This window comes from Leptodactylus fuscus, chromosome 1 (assembly GCF_031893055.1).
Source record: "Leptodactylus fuscus isolate aLepFus1 chromosome 1, aLepFus1.hap2, whole genome shotgun sequence".
Taxonomy (NCBI): Eukaryota; Metazoa; Chordata; class Amphibia; order Anura; family Leptodactylidae; genus Leptodactylus; species Leptodactylus fuscus.
The window spans coordinates 368,718,463-368,745,651 of record NC_134265.1 but is presented as its reverse complement, the minus strand read 5'-3'; the positions used below and the strand labels follow the sequence as shown (position 1 = coordinate 368,745,651).

The following is a 27,189-nucleotide window of genomic DNA, read 5'->3' as shown; positions in this document are numbered from 1 at the left end:
TATATAGGGGTATATCAGGGCAAGAAACAGCTCAGTACTATATATAGGGGTATATCAGGGCAAGAAACTGCTCAGTACTATATATAGGGGTATATCAGGGCAAGAAACAGCTCAGCACTATATATAGGGGTATATCAGGGCAAGAAACAGCTCAGTACTATATATAGGGGTATATCAGGGCAAGAAACTGCTCAGTACTATATATAGGGGTATATCAGGGCAAGAAACAGCTCAGTACTATATATAGGGGTATATCAGGGCAAGAAACTGCTCAGTACTATATATAGGGGTATATCAGGGCAAGAAACAGCTCAGTACTATATATAGGGGTATATCAGGGCAAGAAACAGCTCAGCACTATATATAGGGGTATATCAGGGCAAGAAACAGCTCAGTACTATATATAGGGGTATATCAGGGCAAGAAACAGCTCAGCACTATATATAGATTGTAAGCTATTGTGAGCAGGGCCCTCAGTCCCATTGTGTGAAATGACTTTCTTTGTAATGTATCTTTCTGTATTTGAACCCTACAAATTGTACAGCGCTGCGGAATATGTTGGCGCTATATAAATGCGATATAGATTGATACGATATGATACAGATCCAAGACATCGCAGACTGCAGGAGAACCGAACGTCCAGCCAGAGCCCTGAACACAATGGAAACCTACAATCAGGGCGCCCGTCCATGGTCCCCATCCAGACCAACCATGCAGCAACAATGTTTTTGCTTTTCAAATAAATTTGAAAAAATTTCTACCCTTCTGTTTCCAGCGTGTCAGTGCAGAGGGCAGAATGATGGGGCAAACACAAGGGGGCAGCATAACAGAGGTGACGGTGTCTGAAGACTTTACAATGCCGGGCCTACAATAGATAACCCTTTACTTCCTGGATTGATGTACATGACACGATGACGTGTAACTTTGTGCTACAGATTGCGGTAATTTCCCGTCAGTATGGCGGCGGGGGCAGCGGGGGGCGTCTGTGTATTGTAGGTAGAGATATCATTTGCTGATGGCAGGTAATGAGTTTGGTGATTTACAGACAATACAATGTTCCGGTCGCCGTGCAGCGGGATAATGGCCGCTCATGTCCTGCCGTCACCATATGTAAGAGCCAGAAACCGCCAGCGCACGGTGAATGAGGCCCCTTCTGGGCGCATATTGTGCCGCACTCAATGGCCGTCAGCTGCTCGTATACCTGGCTGTAGAGAAAATACTGAGATTATTACAGTGTGACGTCCGTGTGTCACCGGCAGCAACAAAATAGACAGACGGTAATACAAGTGCCTGCGCACATACCGTATCATGGCCACTGTTGTCCTCTGTTATCCCGCACTGCTCTGCTCTCACATCCTGCCAAACCCACACATCAGGCCAGGACGTCAGGGGGTCTACTAATAACACATACAACGGTGAGGAGGGGGAAAAAGGGGCCTGGAGGGGGGACAGAGGGGCCTGGAGGGAGGACAGAAGGGGCCTGGAGGGAGGACAGAAGGGGCCTGGAGGGAGGACAGAGGGGCCTGGAGGGAGGACAGAAGGGGCCTGGAGGGGGAACAGAGGGGCCTGGAGGGAGGACAGAAGGGGCCTGGAGGGAGGACAGAAGGGGCCTGGAGGGGAAACAGAAGGGGCCTGGAGGGGGAACAGAAGGGGCCTGGAGGGAGGACAGAAGGGGCCTGGAGGGAGGACAGAAGGGGCCTGGAGGGAGGACAGAAGGGGCCTGGAGGGAGGACAGAAGGGGCCTGGAGGGAGGACAGAGGGGCCTGGAGGGAGGACAGAAGGGGCCTGGAGGGAGGACAGAAGGGGCCTGGAGGGGAAACAGAAGGGGCCTGGATGGGGAACAGAAGGGGCCTGGAGGGAGGACAGAAGGGGCCTGGAGGGAGGACAGAAGGGGCCTGGAGGGGAAACAGAAGGGGCCTGGAGGGGGAACAGAAGGGGCCTGGAGGGAGGACAGAAGGGGCCTGGAGGGAGGACAGAAGGGGCCTGGAGGGAGGACAGAAGGGGCCTGGAGGGAGGACAGAAGGGGCCTGGAGGGAGGACAGAAGGGGCCTGGAGGGAGGACAGAGGGGCCTGGAGGGAGGACAGAAGGGGCCTGGAGGGAGGACAGAAGGGGCCTGGAGGGGAAACAGAAGGGGCCTGGAGGGGGAACAGAAGGGGCCTGGAGGGAGGACAGAAGGGGCCTGGAGGGGGAACAGAAGGGGCCTGGAGGGGGGACAGAAGGGGCCTGGAGGGAGGACAGAAGGGGCCTGGAGGGAGGACAGAAGGGGCCTGGAGGGAGGACAGAAGGGGCCTGGAGGGAGGACAGAAGGGCCTGGAGGGAGGTCAGAAGGGGCCTGGAGGGGGAACAGAGGGGCCTGGAGGGAGGACAGAAGGGGCCTGGAGGGAGGACAGAAGGGCCTGGAGGGAGGTCAGAAGGGGCCTGGAGGGGGAACAGAGGGGCCTGGAGGGAGGACAGAAGGGGCCTGGAGGGAGGACAGAAGGGGCCTGGAGGCAGGACAGAGGGGCCTGGAGGGAGGTCAGAAGGGGCCTGGAGGGGGAACAGAGGGGCCTGGAGGGAGGACAGAAGGGCCTGGAGGGAGGACAGAGGGGCCTGGAGGGAGGTCAGAAGGGGCCTGGAGGGGGAACAGAGGGGCCTGGAGGGGGAACAGAGGGGCCTGGAGGGCCTAGAGCTGGACACAGAGATCGGGAGGGGACAGAGAAGTCTGCAGAAGGACAGAGGGGTCTATAAAGGAACAGAGGGGTCTAGAAGAGACAGAGGGGTGTGAAGGAGGACACAGGAGTCTGCAGGTAATAGAGAGGTCCGGAGGGACAGGATTCTGGAAGAGGAGTCTAGAAGGAACAGAGTGGCCTGCAGGAAACAGAAGTGTAACTTTCCAGAGCCCAAAGCAAAATTTTGACTGCCTCCCCCCCCCCAAAGTCAATCTAAAATTTCTTATCATTACTCACCTACCCTTCCGTCCCTGCACTCCACGGATATACACTCACCAGCCACTTTATTAGGTACACCATGCTAGTAACGGGTTGGACCCCCTTTTGCCTTCAGAACTGCCTCAATTCTTCGTGGCATAGATACAACAAGGTGCTGGAAGCATTCCTCAGAGATTTTGCTCCATATTGACATGATGGCATCACACAGTTGCAGTCGCAGATTTGTCGGCTGCACATCCATGATGCGAATCTCCCGTTCCACCACATCCCAAAGATGCTCCTCTATTGGATTGAGATCTGGTGACTGTGGAGGCCATTGGAGTACAGTGAACTCATTGTCATGTTCAAGAAACCAGTCTGAGATGATTCCAGCTTTATGACATGGCATTGCATTATCCTGCTGAAAGTAGCCATCAGATGTTGGGTACATTGTGGTCATAAAGGGATGGACATGGTCAGCAACAATACTCAGGTAGGCTTTGGCATTACAACGATGCTCAATTGGTACCAAGGGGCCCAAAGAGTGCCAAGAAAATATTCCCCACACCATGACACCACCACCACCAGCCTGAACCGTTGATACAAGGCAGGATGGATCCATGCTTTCATGTTGTTGACGCCAAATTCTGACCCTACCATCCGAATGTCGCAGCAGAAATCCAGACTCATCAGACCAGGCAACGTTTTTCCAATCTTCAATTGTCCAATTTCGATGAGCTTGTGCAAATTGTAGCCTCAGTTTCCTGTTCTTAGCTGAAAGGAGTGGCCCCCGGTGTGGTCTTCTGCTGCTGTAGCCCATCTGTAGCCTCAAAGTTGGACGTACTGTGCGGCGTTCAGAGATGCTCTTCTGGCTACCTTGGTTGTAACGGGTGGCTATTTGAGTCACTGTTGCCTTTCTATCAGCTCGAACCAGTCTGGCCATTCTCCTCTGACCTCTGGCATCAACAACGCATTTCCGCCCACAGAACTGCCGCTCACTGGATGTTTTTTCTTTTTCGGACCATTCTCTGTAAACCCTAGAGATGGTTGTGCGTGAAAATCCCAGTAGATCAGCAGTTTCTGAAATACTCAGACCAGCCCTTCTGGCACCAACAACCATGCCACGTTCAAAGGCACTCAAATCACCTTTCTTCCCCCCCATACTGATGCTCGGTTTGAACTGCAGGAGATTGTCTTGACCATGTCTACATACCTAAATGCACTGAGTTGCCGCCATGTGATTGGCTGATTAGAAATTAAGTGTTAACGAGCAGTTGGACAGGTGTACCTAATAAAGTGGCCGGTGAGTGTATATTGCCCCTTTACTGCCCCCTTTATAGGCCTACATACATTGTCCTTTTTATTGGTACCCACAAACTATATACTAGGATATAATGTACAGCGCCCCCTGGAGGCCTGGACAGGAGTGGGGATGGGTAGGTGAATATCGGCCACTAAACGGCGGACAGCAGAGCCCGGGCCCTATAACACCGCAGGCCCCTTGGCTTCTACAGCCAGGCTGAGATAACTAATGGTAGCTTCGCAGGTAAGGAGCAGAGCTGTAGTGTAAAGCACAGGGGATATACAGCAGCCGCCTCATGTATTACACAATAGCCAGGACTGAGGTGACCCACGGGGCGGACATGAGTGTATAAAACCTCGTGAATAAATATTTTATTGCAGTGACTTATAAACATACAGTAAGCAAAGCGCAATATAAAACCTTCCTAAAGACAGTATAGATATATATATATATACTCCTATAGGGTCCTGTACAGGGCAGGGGAGCGGCAGCGCAAGGCCCTCCGGTCATTTCCTCTCGGCCTCCTGCAGGCGGCGACTCAGGTCATCTATCCGCACGTTCTTCAGGTGCAGCAGCTGCTCCATCCTCCGCAGCTTGGCCTGTAAGATCTGAAATATGGGCCATATGTGAGGAGACGGCGGCCATACTTATTACATGGGGGTCAGGGGGGTGACAACAGGTGTGGAGGAACTGCTGCTTATACATAGCTGGCTCCCCCTAGTGGTGACTGTATATACATAAGGCCCCATAGTGACCTCACATAGAATAATGCCCCCTAAGTGACCTCACATAGAATAATGCCCCCTAAGTGACCCCACATAGAATAATGCCCCCTAAGTGACCTCACATAGAATAATGCCCCCTAAGTGACCTCACATAGAATAATGCCCCCTAAGTGACCTCACATAGAATAATGCCCCCTAAGTGACCCCACATAGAATAATGCCCCCTAAGTGACCTCACATAGAATAATGCCCCCTAAGTGACCTCACATAGATAATGCCCCCTAAGTGACCTCACATAGAATAATGCCCCCTAAGTGACCTCACATAGAATAATGCCCCCTAAGTGACCTCACATAGAATAATGCCCCCTAAGTGACCTCACATAGAATAATGCCCCCTAAGTGACCTCACATAGAATAATGCCCCCTAAGTGACCTCACATAGAATAATGCCCCCTAAGTGACCCCACATAGATAATGCCCCCTAAGTGACCCCACATAGAATAATGGCCCCTAAGTGACCTCACATAGAATAATGGCCCCTAAGTGACCTCACATAGAATAATGCCCCCTAAGTGACCTCACATAGAATAATGCCCCCTAAGTGACCTCACATAGAATAATGCCCCCTAAGTGACCCCACATAGAATAATGCCCCCTAAGTCTCCCCACATAGAATAATGCCCCCTAAGTCTCCCCACATAGAATAATGCCCCCTAAGTGACCCACATAGAATAATGCCCCCTAAGTGACCCCACATAGAATAATGCCCCCTAAGTCTCCCCACATAGAATAATGCCCCCTAAGTGAACCCTTATAGAATAATGCCCCCTAAGTGACCTCACATAGAATAATGCCCCCTAAGTGAACCCTTATAGAATAATGCCCCCTAAGTGACCCCACATAGAATAATGCCCCCTAAGTGACCCCACATAGAATAATACCCCCTAAGTGACCCACATAGAATAGTGCCCCCTAAGTGACCCCACATAGAATAATGCCCCCTAAGTGACCCCACATAGAATAATGCCCCCTAAGTGACCCCACATAGAATAATACCCCCTAAGTGACCCACATAGAATAATACCCCCTAAGTGACCCACATAGAATAATGCCCCCTAAGTGACCCACATAGAATAATGCCCCCTAAGTGACCCCACATAGAATAATACCCCCTAAGTGACCCACATAGAATAATACCCCCTAAGTGACCCACATAGAATAATGCCCCCTTATGACCAGTGTATGCTGCCTCAGTGGCCCCCATACATTATAAAGCCCTCAGTTACCCCAGACTCACTATACCATGTATGGGGTCCCTGTACCCATCATACCCTCCTCTATATGCAGCATTATATGACGCCTGATGGCTTTGTGCTCCACCATTGTATTCAGTTCTACATCTTGAGGTCACAGAGATACAATCAGGAGCCCTCGCCTAGGATAGCGCCCCCACATGAGGGACCCTCCTCCTGGATCCAGAGCGGCTGCCATAGGGTGCAGATGGTTAATATGGCCATGATATGATATGGAAAGGATTCTGTGTCTGACAACCAGTCACTGGTCTACATAATAGCTGCGTGTTGTCAGGCGCCCTCTGTGTGTGCGCCAGCTCTTATTCATGGCCAGAACCCGGACCGATTCCTCTCTATGTCCTGTGTACGGGGTTGTGAGCCAGGACCAACCCTCAGGCCGGGGCCTATTCCTCCATGACCTCAGTGATGTGGCCGTGTAAGCGTGGGCCGGACACGGATGTTCAGTCGCGGCACAGCAGCACGCACACGGTCATGTACATGTCACCTTAGGCAGGGGGCGTGTGCTGCAGGTTATTACAGTCATGGCAGGACGTTACTGTGCAGGTCACCCATAGGCTGACAACAAGAGCAACAGAGGGTTAAAGGGCATCCAGGTGACCTGCAGAGTAACAGGAGCCACATGTCATATATAATGGGGGTCCGCCTCACCTGAATGGTTTCCTGGGAGGCCATCAGCGCCCGCTCCTTCTCTGCCAGCTGGATACGGAGACTGGGGTCTGGGTGAGCGGCCGCGACGTAACCCTGCGGAGCTCTACCGGGAGGAAGAAACGCAACGTCATAATAATAATAATAATAATACAGGAATGTAATAACATGATAATATTAGGGGGAGGATAATGGAGACGACCTCCTGGTCACTATATAAGATACGTTTATTACATCTATAGGCCCCGCCTCCTGCGCCATCACTCACCTCCCCTGCTCTGTGCCGTTACTCTTCTCCCTTGTGGAATAACCTGGGATATAAGGGAATTAGGAGACAGGTCAGAGGGCGCCCTCTGCTGGACATATCCTACAGGACATCAGTGACAATTACCGCGCGGTTACAGGATTATCCCGAGAGGAAATGGTGAAATCTCAATTTAGGTTGTGTAGAGAATATTAATCCAGAGACATCACTGCTCCCCTGAGGACCAGGACAGGGCACAAACATCCCATCCATGACCACTAGGTGGTGCTATATCCTAGCATGCCGCCTATTGCTCCCCCCACTCCTCACCAGTGACATCACTGCCCCCCCCGCTCCTCACCAGTGACATCACTGCCCCCCGCTCCTCACCAGTGACATCACTGCCCCCGCTCCTCACCAGTGACATCACTGCCCCCCCACTCCTCACCAGTGACATCACTACCCCCCTGCTCCTCACCAGTAACATCACTGCCCCCCGCTCCTCACCAGTGACATCACTGCCCCCCCGCTCCTCACCAGTGACATCACTACCCCCCTGCTCCTCACCAGTGACATCACTGCCTCCCGCTCCTCACCAGTGACATCACTGCTCCTCGCCCCTCACCAGTGACATCACTGCCCCCCTGCTCCTCACCAGTGACATCACTGCCTCCCGCTCCTCACCAGTGACATCACTGCCCCCCTGCTCCTCACCAGTGACATCACTGCCCCCCGCTCCTCACCAGTGACATCACTGCCCCCCTGCTCCTCACCAGTGACATCACTGCCCCCCTGCTCCTCACCAGTGACATCACTGCCCCCCTGCTCCGACATCACTGCCCCCCTGCCCCTCACCAGTGACATCACTGCCCCCCACTCCTCACCAGTGACATCACTGCCCCCCTGCTCCTCACCAGTGACATCACTGCCCCCCTGCTCCTCACCAGTGACATCACTGCCCCCCTGCTCCAACATCACTGCCCCCCTGCCCCTCACCAGTGACATCACTGCCCCCCACTCCTCACCAGTGACATCACTGCCCCCCCGCTCCTCACCAGTGACATCACTGCCCCCCCGCTCCTCACCAGTGACATCACTGCCCCCTGTTCCTCACCAGTGACATCACTGCCCCCCTGCTCCTCACCAGTGACATCACTGCCCCCCTGCTCCTCACCAGTGACATCACTGCCCCCCGCTCCTCACCAGTGACATCACTGCCCCCCTGCTCCTCACCAGTGACATCACTGCCCCCCGCTCCTCACCAGTGACATCACTGCCCCCCGCTCCTCACCAGTGACATCACTGCCCCCCTGCTCCTCACCAGTGACATCACTGCCCCCCTGCTCCTCACCAGTGACATCACTGCCCCCCGCTCCTCACCAGTGACATCACTGCCCCCCGCTCCTCACCAGTGACATCACTGCCCCCCTGCTCCTCACCAGTGACATCACTGCCCCCCGCTCCTCACCAGTGACATCACTGCCCCCGCTCCTCACCAGTGACATCACTGCCCCCCGCTCCTCACCAGTGACATCACTGCCCCCCGCTCCTCACCAGTGACATCACTTCCCCCCGCTCCTCACCAGTGACATCACTGCCCCCTGCTCCTCACCAGTGACATCACTGCCCCCGCTCCTCACCAGTGACATCACTGCCCCCCGCTCCTCACCAGTGACATCACTGCCCCCGCTCCTCACCAGTGACATCACTGCCCCCGCTCCTCACCAGTGACATCACTGCCCCCGCTCCTCACCAGTGACATCACTGCCCCCCGCTCCTCACCAGTGACATCACTGCCCCCGCTCCTCACCAGTGACATCACTGCCCCCGCTCCTCACCAGTGACATCACTGCCCCCGCTCCTCACCAGTGACATCACTGCCCCCGCTCCTCACCAGTGACATCACTGCCCCCCGCTCCTCACCAGTGACATCACTGCCCCCGCTCCTCACCAGTGACATCACTGCCCCCCGCTCCTCACCAGTGACATCAGTGTCAGCCATTACCTGGGTCTGAATGACTATTGGACTCTGAGAGCGGACTCATCACCTGTAGGGAAATGAAAGTCACATAATGTATAACCCCTCTGTACATGTAATCACTGCCATCAGCTACCCTGACCCCAGGAGCTGACACTCTAATCTCTATATCACACACACAATGTATCACTCCCATCATCCCTGACCCCAGGAGCTGACACTCTAATCTCTATATCACACACAATGTATCACTCCCATCATCCCTGACCCCAGGAGCTGACACTCTAATCTCTATATCACACACACAATGTATCACTCCCATCATCCCTGACCCCAGGAGCTGACACTCTAATCTCTATATCACACACAATGTATCACTCCCATCATCCCTGACTCCAGGAGCTGACACTCTAATCTCTATATCACACACACAATGTATCACTCCCATCATCCCTGACCCCAGGAGCTGACACTCTAATCTCTATATCACACACAATGTATCACTCCCATCATCCCTGACCCCAGGAGCTGACACTCTAATCTCTATATCACACACAATGTATCACTCCCATCATCCCTGACCCCAGGAGCTGACACTCTAATCTCTATATCACACACACAATGTATCACTCCCATCATCCCTGACCCCAGGAACTGACACTCTAATCTCTATATCACACACCATGTATCACTCCCATCATCCCTGACCCCAGAAGCTGACACTCTAATCTCTCTATATCACACACCCTGTATCCCTCACCTGCTCGCTCTGGGTCTGCCGCTGCCGCTCCTCGATCTTCTGTCGCAGTGTACTCAGGACGAGCTCCACCACCCCCGGGGTGCACTGGACAATCCTGCGGATCACATCGTCCGGGACAGAGAAGTTCATCTTACTCAGAACTTTCCTAGGAAATACAGAGACTAAGTGATCCAGACCCACAAGAAACTGTGCACACAGCTGAAGTTTTGTTACAGCAGACCCAGCTCCCACAGATACAGTGTAACAAGCCCTCAGCTATGTGAGCAGGACCAGGACAGACATTGCTGACTCCTGCCAGGAGAGGGGGTCTGAGGGTTCTCTGACTTACCCTGTGATCCTATATGTATGCTGTGAGCAGGGAGAGGAGCAGCTGATTGGTCAGAGCACACAGCACAGCTCTGACATCACACCAAGAGCCCGCCCACTCAGCACATATACAGAAATGACACAGAGGAAGGGGCCCAAAATCTGCAGGACACGCAGCACAGCTCTGCTGCACCACAACTGCGCCTCGTGTACAGCTGGAGACATGGGGTGGGGGCAGGGTAATGCATGGCCACTGGGGTGGGGGTCTCACCGGTTCAGGATGGTCCAGTTACTGAGCTTCTGCTGGCTGGAGTTGGCCGGGACATAGTTGTGCATCTCCACGAGTTTGGGGAAATAATGTTTGACCAGTTCTGCGGTTAACACTGCGATGACAGAGAGGATGAGACTGTTATTACACATCACACAGACAGGGGGCGCTGAGGGCCAGGACAGGGCACAACATCCCATCCATGACCACTAGATAGTGCTATATCCTAGCATGCCGCCTATCGCTCCCTCTCCTCCTTTGAAGTGCACGCTGTTCGTATCTACTCACCTTCTACCCTCCAACTGGCCGCCATATACCGACTCACGGGACCTACCGCTGCTGCCATATACCGACCGCCGGGACCTACCACTACTGCCATATACCGACCGCCGGGACCTACCACTACTGCCATATACCGACCGCCGGGACCTACCACTACTGCCATATACCGACCGCCGGGACCTACCACTACTGCCATATACCGACTCCTGGGACCTACCGCTGCTGCCATATACCGACCGCCGGGACCTACCGCTGCCGCCATATACCGACTGCTAGGACCTACCACTGCTGCCATATACCGACCGCCGGGACCTACCGCTGCCACCATATACCGACTCCTGGGACCTACCGCTGCCGCCATATACCGACTCCTAGGACCTACCGCTGCTGCCATATACCGACCGCCGGGACCTACCGCTGCCACCATATACCGACTGCCGGGACCTACCACTGCTGCCATATACCGACTGCCGGGACCTACCGCTGCCGTCATCGACCACTACACCACTCTAACAGACAAAGCACCATGGAGTTAATAAAAGTATTGTACATATATTGTAGATGAGATTGCTCTGTGTCCTGCAGTGCGGCCATCTCTCCTGTAGAGGGCGCTCTGGGCCCAGCAGTCACACTTCTCACCCAGATTGTTCTGCAGACATAGATGAGACGTCTCCTGATAAATCAGCTAATAATCCGGCCTGACGACTAATATGAGGAGAAAGGACCCGCTCTAGTCTGTGCAGTGACCCCATAGTAGTAAATGTACAATGTAAGGATAATGCCCCCTAATACTCACTATACAGTATAATGTCCCCTAATACTCACTATACAGTATAATGTCCCCTAATACTCACTATACAGTATAATGTCCCCTAATACTCACTATACAGTATAATGCCCCCTAATACTCACTATACAGTATAATGTCCCCTAATACTCACTATACAGTATAATGTCCCCTAATACTCACTATACAGTATAATGCCCCTAATACTCACTATACAGTATAATGTCCCCTAATACTCACTATACAGTATAATGTCCCCTAATACTCACTATACAGTATAATGTCCCCTAATACTCACTATACAGTATAATGCCCCCTAATACTCACTATACAGTATAATGTCCCCTAATACTCACTCTACAGTATAATGCCCCCTAATACTCACTATACAGTATAATGCCCCCTAATACTCACTATATAGTATAATGTCCCCTAATACTCACTATACAGTATAATGTCCCCTAATACTCACTATACAGTATAATGCCCCCTAATACGCACTATACAGTATAATGTCCCCTAATACTCACTATACAGTATAATGTCCCCTAATACTCACTATACAGTATAATGCCCCCTAATACGCACTATACAGTATAATGTCCCCTAATACTCACTATACAGTATAATGTCCCCTAATACTCACTATACAGTATAATGCCCCCTAATACGCACTATACAGTATAATGTCCCCTAATACTCACAATACAGTATAATGTCCCCTAATACTCACTATACAGTATAATGTCCCCTAATACTCACTATACAGTATAATGTCCCCTAATACTCACTTTACAGTATAATGTCCCCTAATACTCACTTTACAGTATAATGTCCCCTAATACTCACTATACAGTATAATGCCCCCTAATACTCACTTTACAGTATAATGTCCCCTAATACTCACTTTACAGTATAATGTCCCCTAATACTCACTATACAGTATAATGCCCCCTAATACGCACTATACAGTATAATGTCCCCTAATACTCACAATACAGTATAATGCCCCCTAATACTCACTATACAGTATAATGTCCCCTAATACTCACAATACAGTATCATGTCCCCTAATACTCACTATACAGTATAATGTCCCCTAATACTCACTATACAGTATAATGTCCCCTAATACTCACTTTACAGTATAATGCCCCCTAATACTCACTTTACAGTATAATGTCCCCTAATACTCACTTTACAGTATAATGTCCCCTAATACTCACTTTACGGTATAATGTCCCCTAATACTCACTATACAGTATAATGCCCCCTAATACTCACTTTACACTATAATGTCCCCTAATACTCACTAAACAGTAAAATGCCCCCTAATACTCACTTTACAGTATAATGTTCCCTAATACTCACTATGCAGTATAATGTCCCCTAATACTCACTATGCAGTATAATGTCCCCTAATACTCACTATGCAGTACAATGTCCCCTAATACTCACTATGCAGTATAATGCCCCCTAATACACACTATACAGTATAATGTCCCCTAATACTCACTATACAGTATAATGTCCCCTAATACTCACTATACAGTATAATGTCCCCTAATACTTACTATACAGTATAATGCCCCCTAATACTCACTATACAGTATAATGTCCCCTAATACTCACTATACAGTATAATGCCCCCTAATACTCACTATACAGTATAATGTCCCCTGATACTCACTATACAGTATAATGTCCCCTAATACTCACTCTACAGTATAATGTCCCCTAATACTCACTCTACAGTATAATGCCCCCTAATACTCACTATACAGTATAATGTCCCCTAATACTCACTTTACAGTATAATGTTTCCTAATACTCACTATACAGTATAATGTCCCCTAATACTCACTATACAGTATAATGTCCCCTAATACTCACTATACAGTATAATGTCCCCTAATACTTACTATACAGTATAATGCCCCCTAATACTCACTATACAGTATAATGTCCCCTAATACTCACTATACAGTATAATGCCCCCTAATACTCACTATACAGTATAATGTCCCCTGATACTCACTATACAGTATAATGTCCCCTAATACTCACTCTACAGTATAATGTCCCCTAATACTCACTATACAGTATAATGCCCCCTAATACTCACTATACAGTATAATGTCCCCTAATACTCACTTTACAGTATAATGTTTCCTAATACTCACTATACAGTATAATGTCCCCTAATACTCACTATACAGTATAATGTCCCCTAATACTCACTTTACAGTATAATGTACCCTAATACTCACTATACAGTATAATGTCCCCTAATACTCACTATACAGTATAATGCCCCCTAATACTCACTATACAGTATAATGTCCCCTAATACTCACTATACAGTATAATGTCCCCTAATACTCACTATACAGTATAATGCCCCCTAATACTCACTAAACAGTACAATGTCCCCTAATACTCACTATACAGTATAATGTCCCCTAATACTCACTATACAGTATAATGCCCCCTAATACTCACTATACAGTATAATGTCCCCTAATACTCACTATACAGTATAATGCCCCCTAATACTCACTACACAGTATAATGCCCCCTAATACTCACTATACAGTATAATGCCCCCTAATACTCACTATACAGTATAATGTCCCCTAATACTCACTATACAGTATAATGTCCCCTAATACTCACTATACAGTATAATGCCCCCTAATACTCACTATACAGTATAATGTCCCCTAATACTCACTATACAGTATAATGCCCCCTAATACTCACTATACAGTATAATGCCCCCTAATACTCACTACACAGTATAATGCCCCCTAATACTCACTATACAGTATAATGTCCCCTAATACTCACTATACAGTATAATGTCCCCTAATACTCACTATACAGTATAATGTCCCCTAATACTCACTATACAGTATAATGTCCCCTAATACTCACTATACAGTATAATGCCCCCTAATACTCACCATACAGTATAATGCCCCCTAATACTCACCATACAGTATAATGTCCCCTAATACTCACCATACAGTATAATGTCCCCTAATACTCACTATACAGTATAATGCCCCTAATACTCACCATACAGTATAATGTCCCCTGATACTCACTATACAGTATAATGTCCCCTAATACTCACTCTACAGTATAATGTCCCCTAATACTCACTCTACAGTATAATGCCCCCTAATACTCAATATACAGTATAATGTCCCCTAATACTCACTATACAGTATAATGTCCCCTAATACTCACTATACAGTATAATGTCCCCTAATACTTACTATACAGTATAATGCCCCCTAATACTCACTACACAGTATAATGTCCCCTAATACTCACTATACAGTATAATGCCCCCTAATACTCACTATACAGTATAATGTCCCCTGATACTCACTATACAGTATAATGTCCCCTAATACTCACTCTACAGTATAATGTCCCCTAATACTCACTCTACAGTATAATGCCCCCTAATACTCACTATGCAGTATAATGCCCCCTAATACACACAATACAGTATAATGCCCCCTAATACTCACTTTACAGTATAATGCCCCCTAATACTCACTTTACAGTATAATGCCCCCTAATACTCACTTTACAGTATAATGTCCCCTAATACTCACTATACAGTATAATGTCCCTGTCACGGGATGGTTAGAGTCTATACTATAGGCAATGTGTAATATATATTTCATGTGGAATGTATTCTCTAACCTGTTGTAAACATCAGTGTGTAGTTGGCTGATTCGGGTCTAGTGTGTTAGCACATTGTATGCAAATACCTCTAACTAGTGAGGACCAGTGAGGACAATGGGTGGAGATAATCTGATCAGTGTCTCCAAGAAGATGTTGGACGGTGCATTGTCCACAGGAGACAGGGAGTCTGCTCTCCTTGGTATAGGTGAGGGGGGAAGGATCTGTGACTCAGCCCTCCCCACCCACAGATAGAGGAAGTAACAGTCTTAGTATATAGTTGTAGCTGGAGTTAGTATGTGTTAGCCGGCCTGTGCACAGCTCTGCAGAGAGCCAGGATATAGTTACAGGACCAAGGAACCAAAGTTATCATTGGATTGTGACTTCTGTGGACTTATTGTTATTACGGTTGATGTGACCGCTGCCGGCTACTAACTTTGTGGATTACAATAAATTGCTGTTGTCTCCCGACCTCTTGCGTCCGTGTTGATTCAAAAGACCATCCGGAGGAAGACGTATACCTTTGCTCCGTGACAACTGGTTGGCAGCGGTGGGATCAACAGCGGACAGCGAGATGGACTACAGCAGCTCAGCGATTAATGGAGCCACAACCTCAGAATACAGGAACTGGACTATGGCAAGTCTACAAGTAAGGGCCCGGGAACTAAACCTGAGTTACCAGGGAAGAACGAAAGATCAACTGATCGAGGCACTGGAGGAGATGACCCTGCAAAGCGACCATGAGGAGGGCTGCCCCCAGGAGACTGGAGAGATACAGGAGTGGCAGGTACAGACCCAAAAGAGCAGATGGGTTGTTTTGTATGAGGAGGAATTGGCAGTGCTGGGGCTAGAAGCAACTGCAGAGCAAAGGAGTAGAGCGTTACAGAGGGCTCAGGAAACGGAGAAGGAGGAACAGAGAATGGCGCATGAAAAGGAAAGAATGGCGCATGAAATGCGAATGGCTGAGATAACTATGAGGAATTATAATCAAACGTCGACCCCCAGCCCAACAGTGAGAGAACCACCATATGTCTCCCATAAACACTTCAAGACCTTTGAGGAAGCGGCTGGGGATGTTGATGGATATTTTCAGGACTTCGAACACCAGTGCCGCCTGATGGAAGTCCCAGAGAAGGATTGGGTCCGGTATCTGGTGGGGCACCTACGAGATGGGGCTGCGGAAGCTCTCAGAGCCATGGACCCTAGTGATCAGCGGGACTATGAGGCCATTAAAAGAGCGGTGCAGAAGTATTATGCAGTCACTCCAGAGACCTACCGAGTTCAGTTCCGCTCTTTGTCTTACAATGGGGGAAGCTCCTTCCACATGTTCGCCCACAAGTTGAAGCAAGCATGCAAGCGCTGGCTAGAAGGAGAGGAGGCTGTCACAGTCGATAAGATCCTCCAAGTCATACTTAAGGAACAGTTCTTTTCCCAGTGCCCCGCTGAGATCCGTGAGTGGGTGCTGGAACGGAACCCAGCCACAGTTGAGCAAGCTGCTTCTCTTGCAGATGAGGGCCTGACCATCAAGCCGCAGTGGAAGAGGTTGTTTGCAGAGGAGCGGAAAACTACCACAGTCCGCCAGACACCCTTCAGCCAGCCAACCACCTTTCGTGCCCGGCCTCAGGATTACAATTCCCCCTCTACCCCTGTCCCAGCCCATCGGCCTCCAGCTATGAACAACCCTGTCCCTAGACAACGACCTACTGGAAGAATGCTAGAGCGCAGATGTTTTGGGTGCGGGCGGCCTGGACATTTGCAAGCTAGTTGCCCTGTTAACATGGGGGCACGGGCCACCGTGGCATCCCGGCCTATTCACTACCTGGGAACCACTCCTAGGACAGAAAGTTTGGCCCCATTTCCAGATGACTCCATGAATGACACATCTGTTCCACCTCCAGGGGTCTATGGGATTCAGCCTTCCGCCACACATCCCGCAAACCTTCAGAGGAAGCACTTGCAGGAGGTCCTACTGGATGGCCGAACAGTTGTTGGATTCCGGGACTCGGGAGCTTTCCTAACGGTAGCGGACCCCCGAGTTGTGCGACCCGAGGCCCTAGAGGAGGGTCCTGGCATTTCTATCAAGTTGGCAGGGGGTACTCAAAGACGTATTCCTAAAGCTACCGTGGAACTCGACTATGGTTATGGACCAAAACGATGCACAATTGGTGTGATGAGCGGGCTGCCGGCCGATGTTCTGTTAGGCAACGATGTTGGAAATCTACAGTGCCACTTTGTGGGAGCAGTGACCCGAAGCCAAGCTCAGGGAGAAGCCAACATGGATCCACCGGATTTTCTGACAGATGCCAGCCCTTCAACCCTACAACTTTACCATTCAGTACCGCCGAGGGAACCAACACCAGAACACAGATGGGTTATCCCGGCAGGAGGAAATATGAGCTATAGAGACTGATGTGCATTCCCCAATTTACCTGTGTAGGCCAATTGTGTCATGCACATGTTTTGAGAGGGGGAGGGGTTGTCACGGGATGGTTAGAGTCTATACTATAGGCAATGTGTAATATATATTTCATGTGGAATGTATTCTCTAACCTGTTGTAAACATCAGTGTGTAGTTGGCTGATTCGGGTCTAGTGTGTTAGCACATTGTATGCAAATACCTCTAACTAGTGAGGACCAGTGAGGACAATGGGTGGAGATAATCTGATCAGTGTCTCCAAGAAGATGTTGGACGGTGCATTGTCCACAGGAGACAGGGAGTCTGCTCTCCTTGGTATAGGTGAGGGGGGAAGGATCTGTGACTCAGCCCTCCCCACCCACAGATAGAGGAAGTAACAGTCTTAGTATATAGTTGTAGCTGGAGTTAGTATGTGTTAGCCGGCCTGTGCACAGCTCTGCAGAGAGCCAGGATATAGTTACAGGACCAAGGAACCAAAGTTATCATTGGATTGTGACTTCTGTGGACTTATTGTTATTACGGTTGATGTGACCGCTGCCGGCTACTAACTTTGTGGATTACAATAAATTGCTGTTGTCTCCCGACCTCTTGCGTCCGTGTTGATTCAAAAGACCATCCGGAGGAAGACGTATACCTTTGCTCCGTGACAGTCCCCTAATACTCACTATACAGTATAATGTCCCCTAATACTCACTATACAGTATAATGCCCCCTAATACTCACTATACAGTATAATGTCCCCTAATACTCACTATACAGTATAATGTCCCCTAATACTCACTATACAGTATAATGTCCCCTAATACTCACTATACAGTATAATGTCCCCTAATACTCACTATACAGTATAATGCCCCCTAATACTCACTATACAGTATAATGTCCCCTGATACTCACTATACAGTATAATGTCCCCTAATACTCACTCTACAGTATAATGTCCCCTAATACTCACTCTACAGTATAATGCCCCCTAATACTCACTATACAGTATAATGTCCCCTAATACTCACTTTACAGTATAATGTTTCCTAATACTCACTATACAGTATAATGTCCCCTAATACTCACTATACAGTATAATGCCCCCTAATACTCACTATACAGTATAATGTCCCCTAATACTCACTATACAGTATAATGTCCCCTAATACTCACTATACAGTATAATGTCCCCTAATACTCACTTTACAGTATAATGTCCCCTAATACTCACTATACAGTATAATTCCCCCTAATACTCACTTTACAGTATAATGTTTCCTAATACTCACTATACAGTATAATGTTTCCTAATACTCACTATACAGTATAATGTCCCCTAATACTCACTTTACAGTATAATGTACCCTAATACTCACTATACAGTATAATGTCCCCTAATACTCACTATACAGTATAATGCCCCCTAATACTCACTATACAGTATAATGTCCCCTAATACTCACTATACAGTATAATGTCCCCTAATACTCACTATACAGTATAATGCCCCCTAATACTCACTATACAGTATAATGCCCCCTAATACTCACTATACAGTACAATGTCCCCTAATACTCACTATACAGTATAATGTCCCCTAATACTCACTATACAGTATAATGTCCCCTAATACTCACTATACAGTATAATGTCCCCTAATACTCAGTATACAGTATAATGCCCCCTAATACTCAGTATACAGTATAATGTCCCCTAATACTCAGTATACAGTATAATGTCCCCTAATACTCATTATACAGTATAATGCCCCCTAATACTCACTATACAGTATAATGTCCCCTAATACTCACTATACAGTATAATGTCCCCTAATACTCACTATACAGTATAATGTCCCCTAATACTCACTATACAGTATAATGTCCCCTAATACTCACTATACAGTATAATGTCCCCTAATACTCACTATACAGTATAATGCCCCCTAATACTCACTATACAGTATAATGCCCCCTAATACTCACTATACAGTATAATGTCCCCTAATACTCAGTATACAGTATAATGTCCCCTAATACTCACTATACAGTATAATGTCCCCTAATACTCACTATACAGTATAATTTCCCCTAATACTCACTATACAGTATAATGCCCCCTAATACTCACTATACAGTATAATGCCCCCTAATACTCACTATACAGTATAATGTCCCCTAATACTCACTATACAGTATAATGTCCCCTAATACTCACTATACAGTATAATGCCCCCTAATACTCACTATACAGTATAATGCCCCCTAATACTCACTATACAGTATAATGTCCCCTAATACTCACTATACAGTATAATGTCCCCTAATACTCACTATATAGTATAATGTCCCCTAATACTCACTATACAGTATAATGCCCCCTAATACTCACTATACAGTATAATGCCCCCTAATACTCATTATACAGTATAATGCCCCCTAATACTCACTATACAGTATAATGTCCCCTAATACTCACCATACAGTATAATGTCCCCTAATACTCACCATACAGTATAATGTCCCCTAATACTCACCATACAGTATAATGTCCCCTAATACTCACCATACAGTATAATGCCCCCTAATACTCACTATACAGTATAATGTCCTCTAATACTCACTATACAGTATAATGCCCCCTAATACTCAGTATACAGTATAATGCCCCCTAATACTCAGTATACAGTATAATGCCCCCTAATTCTCACTATACAGTATAATGTCCCCTAATACTCACTATACAGTATAATGTCCCCTAATACTCACTATACAGTATAATGTCCCGTAATACTCACTATACAGTATAATGTCCCCTAATACTCACTATACAGTATAATGCCCCCTAATACTCACTATACAGTATAATGTCCCCTAATACTCACTATACAGTATAATGTCCCCTAATACTCACTATACAGTATAATGTCCCCTATTACTCACTATACAGTATAATGTCCCCTAATACTCAGTATACAGTATAATGTCCCCTAATACTCACTATACAGTATAATGTCCCCTAATACTCACTATACAGTATAATGTCCCCTAATACTCACTATACAGTATAATGCCCCCTAATACTCACTATACAGTATAATGCCCCCTAATACTCACTATACAGTATAATGTCCCCTAATACTCACTATACAGTATAATGCCCCCTAATACTCACTATGCAGTATAATGTCCCCTAATACTCACTATACAGTATAATGTCCTCTAATGCTCACTATACAGTATAATGTCCCCTAATACTCACTATACAGTATAATGTCCCCTAATACTCACTATACAGTATAATGTCCCCTAATACTCACTATACAGTATAATGTCCCCTAATACTCACCATACAGTATAATGTCCCCTAATACTCACCATACAGTATAATATCCCCTAATACTCAGTATACAGTATAATATCCCCTAATACTCACTATACAGTATAATGCCCCCTAATACTCACTATACAGTATAATGTCCCCTAATACTCACTATACAGTATAATGTCCCCTAATACTCACTATACAGTATAATGCCCCCTGATACTCAGTATACAGTATAATGTCCCCTAATACTCACTATACAGTATAATGTCCCCTGATACTCACTATACAGTATAATGCCCCCTAATACTCAGTATACAGTATAATGCCCCCTAATACTCACTATACAGTATAATGCCCCCTAATACTCAGTATACAGTATAATGCCCCCTAATACTCACTATACAGTATAATGTCCCCTAATACTCACTATATAGTACAATGCCCCCTAATACTCATTATACAGTATAATGTCCCCTAATACTCACTATACAGTATAATGCCCCCTGATACTCAGTATACAGTATAATGTCCCCTAATACTCACTATACAGTATAATGTCCCCTGATACTCACTATACAGTATAATGCCCCCTAATACTCAGTATACAGTATAATGCCCCCTAATACTCACTATACAGTATAATGCCCCATAATACTCAGTATACAGTATAATGCCCCCTAATACTCACTATACAGTATAATGTCCCCTAATACTCACTATACAGTATAATGTCCCCTAATACTCACTATACAGTATAATGTCCCCTAATACTCACTTTACAGTATAATGTCCCCTAATACTCACTATACAGTATAATTCCCCCTAATACTCACTTTACAGTATAATGTTTCCTAATACTCACTATACAGTATAATGTCCCCTAATACTCACTATACAGTATAATGCCCCCTAATACTCACTATACAGTATAATGTCCCCTAATACTCACTATACAGTATAATGTCCCCTAATACTCACTATACAGTATAATGTCCCCTAATACTCACTATACAGTATAATGTCCCCTAATACTCACTATACAGTATAATGTCCCCTAATACTCACTATACAGTATAATGTCCCCTAATACTCACTTTACAGTATAATGTCCCCTAATACTCACTATACAGTATAATTCCCCCTAATACTCACTTTACAGTATAATGTTTCCTAATACTCACTATACAGTATAATGTCCCCTAATACTCACTATACAGTATAATGCCCCCTAATACTCACTATACAGTATAATGTCCCCTAATACTCACTATACAGTATAATGTCCCCTAATACTCACTATACAGTATAATGTCCCCTAATACTCACTATACAGTATAATGCCCCCTAATACTCACTATACAGTATAATGTCCCCTAATACTCACTATACAGTATAATGCCCCCTGATACTCAGTATACAGTATAATGTCCCCTAATACTCACTATACAGTATAATGTCCCCTGATACTCACTATACAGTATAATGCCCCCTAATACTCAGTATACAGTATAATGCCCCCTAATACTCACTATACAGTATAATGTCCCCTAATACTCACTATACAGTATAATGTCCCCTAATACTCACTACACAGTATAATGTCCCCTAATACTCACTATACAGTATAATGTCCCCTAAAACTTACTATATAGTACAATGCCCCCTAATACTCATTATACAGTATAATGTCTCCTAATACTCACTATACAGTATAATGCCCCCTAATACTCACTATACAGTATAATGTCCCCTAATACTCACTATACAGTATAATGCCCCCTAATACTCACTATACAGTATAATGTCCCCTAATACTCACTATACAGTATAATGTCCCCTAATACTCACTATACAGTATAATGTCCCCTAATACTCACTTTACAGTATAATGTCCCCTAATACTCACTATACAGTATAATTCCCCCTAATACTCACTTTACAGTATAATGTTTCCTAATACTCACTATACAGTATAATGTCCCCTAATACTCACTATACAGTATAATGCCCCCTAATACTCACTATACAGTATAATGTCCCCTAATACTCACTATATAATATAATGTCCCCTAATACTCACTATACAGTATAATGTCCCCTAATACTCACTATACAGTATAATGTCCCCTAATACTCACTATACAGTATAATGTCCCCTAATACTCACTATACAGTATAATGCCCCCTAATACTCACTATACAGTATAATGTCCCCTAATACTCACTATACAGTATAATGCCCCCTAATACTCACTATACAGTATAATGTCCCCTAATACTCACTATACAGTATAATGTCCCCTAATACTCACTATACAGTATAATGCCCCCTAATACTCACTATACAGTATAATGCCCCCTAATACTCACTATACAGTATAACGCCCCCTAATACTCACTATACAGTATAACGTCCCCTAATACTCACTATACAGTATAATGTCCCCTAATACTCACTATACAGTATAATGTCCCCTAATACTCACTATACAGTATAATGCCCCCTAATACTCACTATACAGTATAATGTCCCCTAATACTCACTATACAGTATAATGCCCCCTAATACTCACTATACAGTATAATGTCCCCTAATACTCACTATACAGTATAATGTCCCCTAATACTCACTATACAGTATAATGTCCCCTAATACTCACTATACAGTATAATGTCCCCTAATACTCACTATACAGTATAATGTCCCCTAATACTCACTATACAGTTTAATGTCCCCTAATACTCACCATACATTATAATGTCCCCTAATACTCACTATATAGTATAATGTCCCCTAATACTCACTATACAGTATAATGTCCCCTAATACTCACTATACAGTATAATGCCCCCTAATACTCACTATACAGTATAATGTCCCCTAATACTCACTATACAGTATAATGCCCCCTAATACTCACTATACAGTATAATGTCCCCTAATACTCACTATACAGTATAATGTCCCCTAATACTCACTATACAGTATAATGTCCCCTAATACTCAGTATACAGTATAATGTCCCCTAATACTCACTATACAGTATAATGTCCCCTAATACTCACTATACAGTTTAATGTCCCCTAATACTCACCATACAGTATAATGTCCCCTAATACTCACTATATAGTATAATGTCCCCTAATACTCACTATACAGTATAATGTCCCCTAATACTCACTATACAGTATAATGCCCCCTAATACTCACTATACAGTATAATGTCCCCTAATACTCACTATACAGTATAATGTCCCCTAATACTCACCATACAGTATAATGTCCCCTAATACTCACCATACAGTATAATGTCCCCTAATACTCACTCTATAGTATAATGTCCCCTAATACTCACTATACAGTATAATGTCCCCTAATACTCACTCTATAGTATAATGTCCCCTAATACTCACTATACAGTATAATGTCCCCTAATACTCACCATACAGTATAATGTCCCCTAATACTCACTCTATAGTATAATGTCCCCTAATACTCACCATACAGTATAATGTCCCCTAATACTCACTATACAGTATAATGCCCCCTAATACTCAGTATACAGTATAATGTCCCCTAATACTCACCATACAGTATAATGTCCCCTAATACTCACTCTATAGTATAATGTCCCCTAATACTCACTATACAGTATAATGCCCCCTAATACTCACTATACAGTATAATGTCCCCTAATACTCACTATACAGTATAATGCCCCCTAATACTCACTATACAGTATAATGTCCCCTAATACTCACTATACAGTATAATGTCCCCTAATACTCACTATACAGTATAATGTCCCCTAATACTCACTATACAGTATAATGCCCCCTAATACTCACTATACAGTATGATGCCCAATTAGTGCCCCCTACAGGTTAGCCCCCCCCCCCCTCTTATACTCTATACACACTACATGGCCATATATAAGTCATACTGGTCCCACTGGGCTCAGTGCTCAGACCTCTGCCTGCTCCGCCATTGTGTCCATGTACAACCTGAGGACCCCGCATATTACTGTGCCGGACTGTAGGGCCCCCCCAGGCCCCGGCCCCTGCTGATCCAATACAGTCACTAGAAGTGAGAAGTAACAAGTAAGAAGCTAAAAACATGGAAATAATAAACCATCTCAGAAGATTTCCCATATTTGTTGTTGTGGGGCGGTGAAGGCCGATGTGTGACCCACAGAGTGACATGGAGCAGCCGGGATCACCTGGGGGTGGGGGGGGCAGCTGGGATCACCTGGGGGGGGGGGCAGCCGGGATCACCGGGGGGGGGGGGGGGCAGCCTGGATCACTGGGGGGGGGGGGGCAGCCTGGATCACTGGAGGGGGGGGCAGCTGGGATCACCTGGGGGGGGGGGGCAGCCGGGATCACCTGGGGGGGGGCAGCCGGGATCACCTGGGGGGGGGGCAGCCGGGATCACTGGGGGGGGCAGCCTGGATCACTGGGGGGGGGGGGGGGTTGGCAGCCGGGATCACTGGGGGGGGGGCAGCCTGGATCATCGGGGGGGGGGGGGGCAGCCTGGATCACCGGGGGGGGGGGGGGCAGCCTGGATCACTGGGGGGGGGGGCAGCCTGGATCACCGGGGGGGGGGGGCAGCCTGGATCACTGGGGGGGGGGCAGCCGGGATCACCTGGGGGGGGGCAGCCTGGATCACTGGGGGGGGGCAGCCTGGATCACCGGGGGGGGGGCAGCCTGGATCACTGGGGGGGGGGCAGCCGGGATCACCTGGGGGGGGCAGCCTGGATCACTGGGGGGGGGGGCAGCCTGGATCACCGGGGGGGGGCAGCCTGGATCACCGGGGGGGGGCAGCTTGGATCACTGGGGGGGGGGCAGCCGGGATCACCTGGGGGGGGGGCAGCCTGGATCACTGGGGGGGGGGCAGCCTGGATCACCGGGGGGGGGGGCAGCCTGGATCACTGGGGGGGGGGGGCAGCCTGGATCACCGGGGGGGGGGGGCAGCCTGGATCACCGGGGGGGGGGCAGCCTGGATCACTGGGGGGGGGCAGCCTGGATCACCGGGGGGGGGGGGGCAGCCTGGATCACCGGGGGGGGGGCAGCCTGGATCACCGGGGGGGGGGGGCAGCCTGGATCACTGGGGGGGGGCAGCCTGGATCACCGGGGGGGGGGGGGCAGCCTGGATCACCGGGGGGGGGGGCAGCCGGGATCACCTGGGGGGGGGGCAGCCTGGATCACTGGGGGGGGGGCCTTTCACCCAAATACAGTGGAATAGAAAGTGACCAGACAGTCCGATGTGCCGCAGAATAACCACAGCCATCCGCCATGTCCTGAGGGCCACCACAGCCGCCCCCACCTCCATCACTGAAGTCCCGGCACAGGTTCCTCTTGGGCCTGGAGAGGGGGATGGCGTCCACCCAGCAGTACAGCTCCTGCAGCCTCTGCTCATCAAACTCCAGCACCGCCGCCGCCGCCATCACACTGTGTACAGGGAGACATGGCAACCGCTGCCACAGCAATCAGGAGGCTTGGTGTATTCATCAAGCTTTATTGTCCCCATCAGTGGCTGACAGATGGGGAGGGGCCTGATATAGCGGCTGCTGTACTGTGTGCGGAGGGGGGGGGAGGGGGGAGTCTGCTGTGTCTGCTTGTCTGTCTGCCCGGTATAAATAAGGGCTCGTTCACATCTGCGCCCGGTCTCCGTACTTGAGGTTTCCGTTTCCTGCCTAAAACAGAGCAGGAGACGGAAACCTGCAGGACTCTTTCTTATTCATTTGAATGGGTGAGAGAGATGTCCGGCTGTGCGCGGCGGTGAGCGTTTTATGCTCTCCGCCACAAAACCAGGTTTTATAATCCGGACACAGAGTCAGACATGCAGTACTCTGTGTCCAGATAAAAAAATCCGGTTTTGCGGCAGAGAGCATAAAACGCTCACCGCCGCGCACGGCCGGACCCGGTCTGAGCTTTCCGACTTCTGGCATGCAGAAGATGGAAACCATAGAACGGAAAGAAGAACGCAGGTGTGAACCCAGCGTAAAGAGTATTAGAGTGATAGGTATTACACTACAGAAGATACAGACACAGGGCCAGTCACTAGATGTATACAGTGCACCCGCCGCCATCTACATGTGCCCCATAACAATCTATATACCCCTGTAATAAGAATGTATATACCCTTATATTAACAATGTATATACCCCTACAATAGTGACCAGTCACAGGTGCCCCATAACAATGTATATACCACTGTATATCCCTGTAATAGGAATGGA

The 27,189-nt window shown here is 47.4% G+C and overlaps 1 protein-coding gene across 1 annotated transcript; it reads right to left on the bottom strand.

Moving 5' to 3' along the window:
• Window positions 1–4,599: 4,599 nt before the first annotated feature.
• SPEF1 (sperm flagellar 1) lies at window positions 4,600–26,394 on the bottom strand. Its single transcript, XM_075266651.1, has 7 exons — window positions 26,274–26,394; window positions 10,455–10,566; window positions 9,878–10,022; window positions 9,145–9,187; window positions 7,164–7,206; window positions 6,899–7,001; window positions 4,600–4,818 (listed from the first exon to the last, which is right to left on the bottom strand). Exons 1-7 carry the CDS (start codon window positions 26,392–26,394, stop codon window positions 4,717–4,719), a joined length of 669 nt encoding a protein of 222 aa, XP_075122752.1. The 3' UTR covers window positions 4,600–4,716.
• Between the last annotated feature and the right edge of the window lie 795 nt (window positions 26,395–27,189).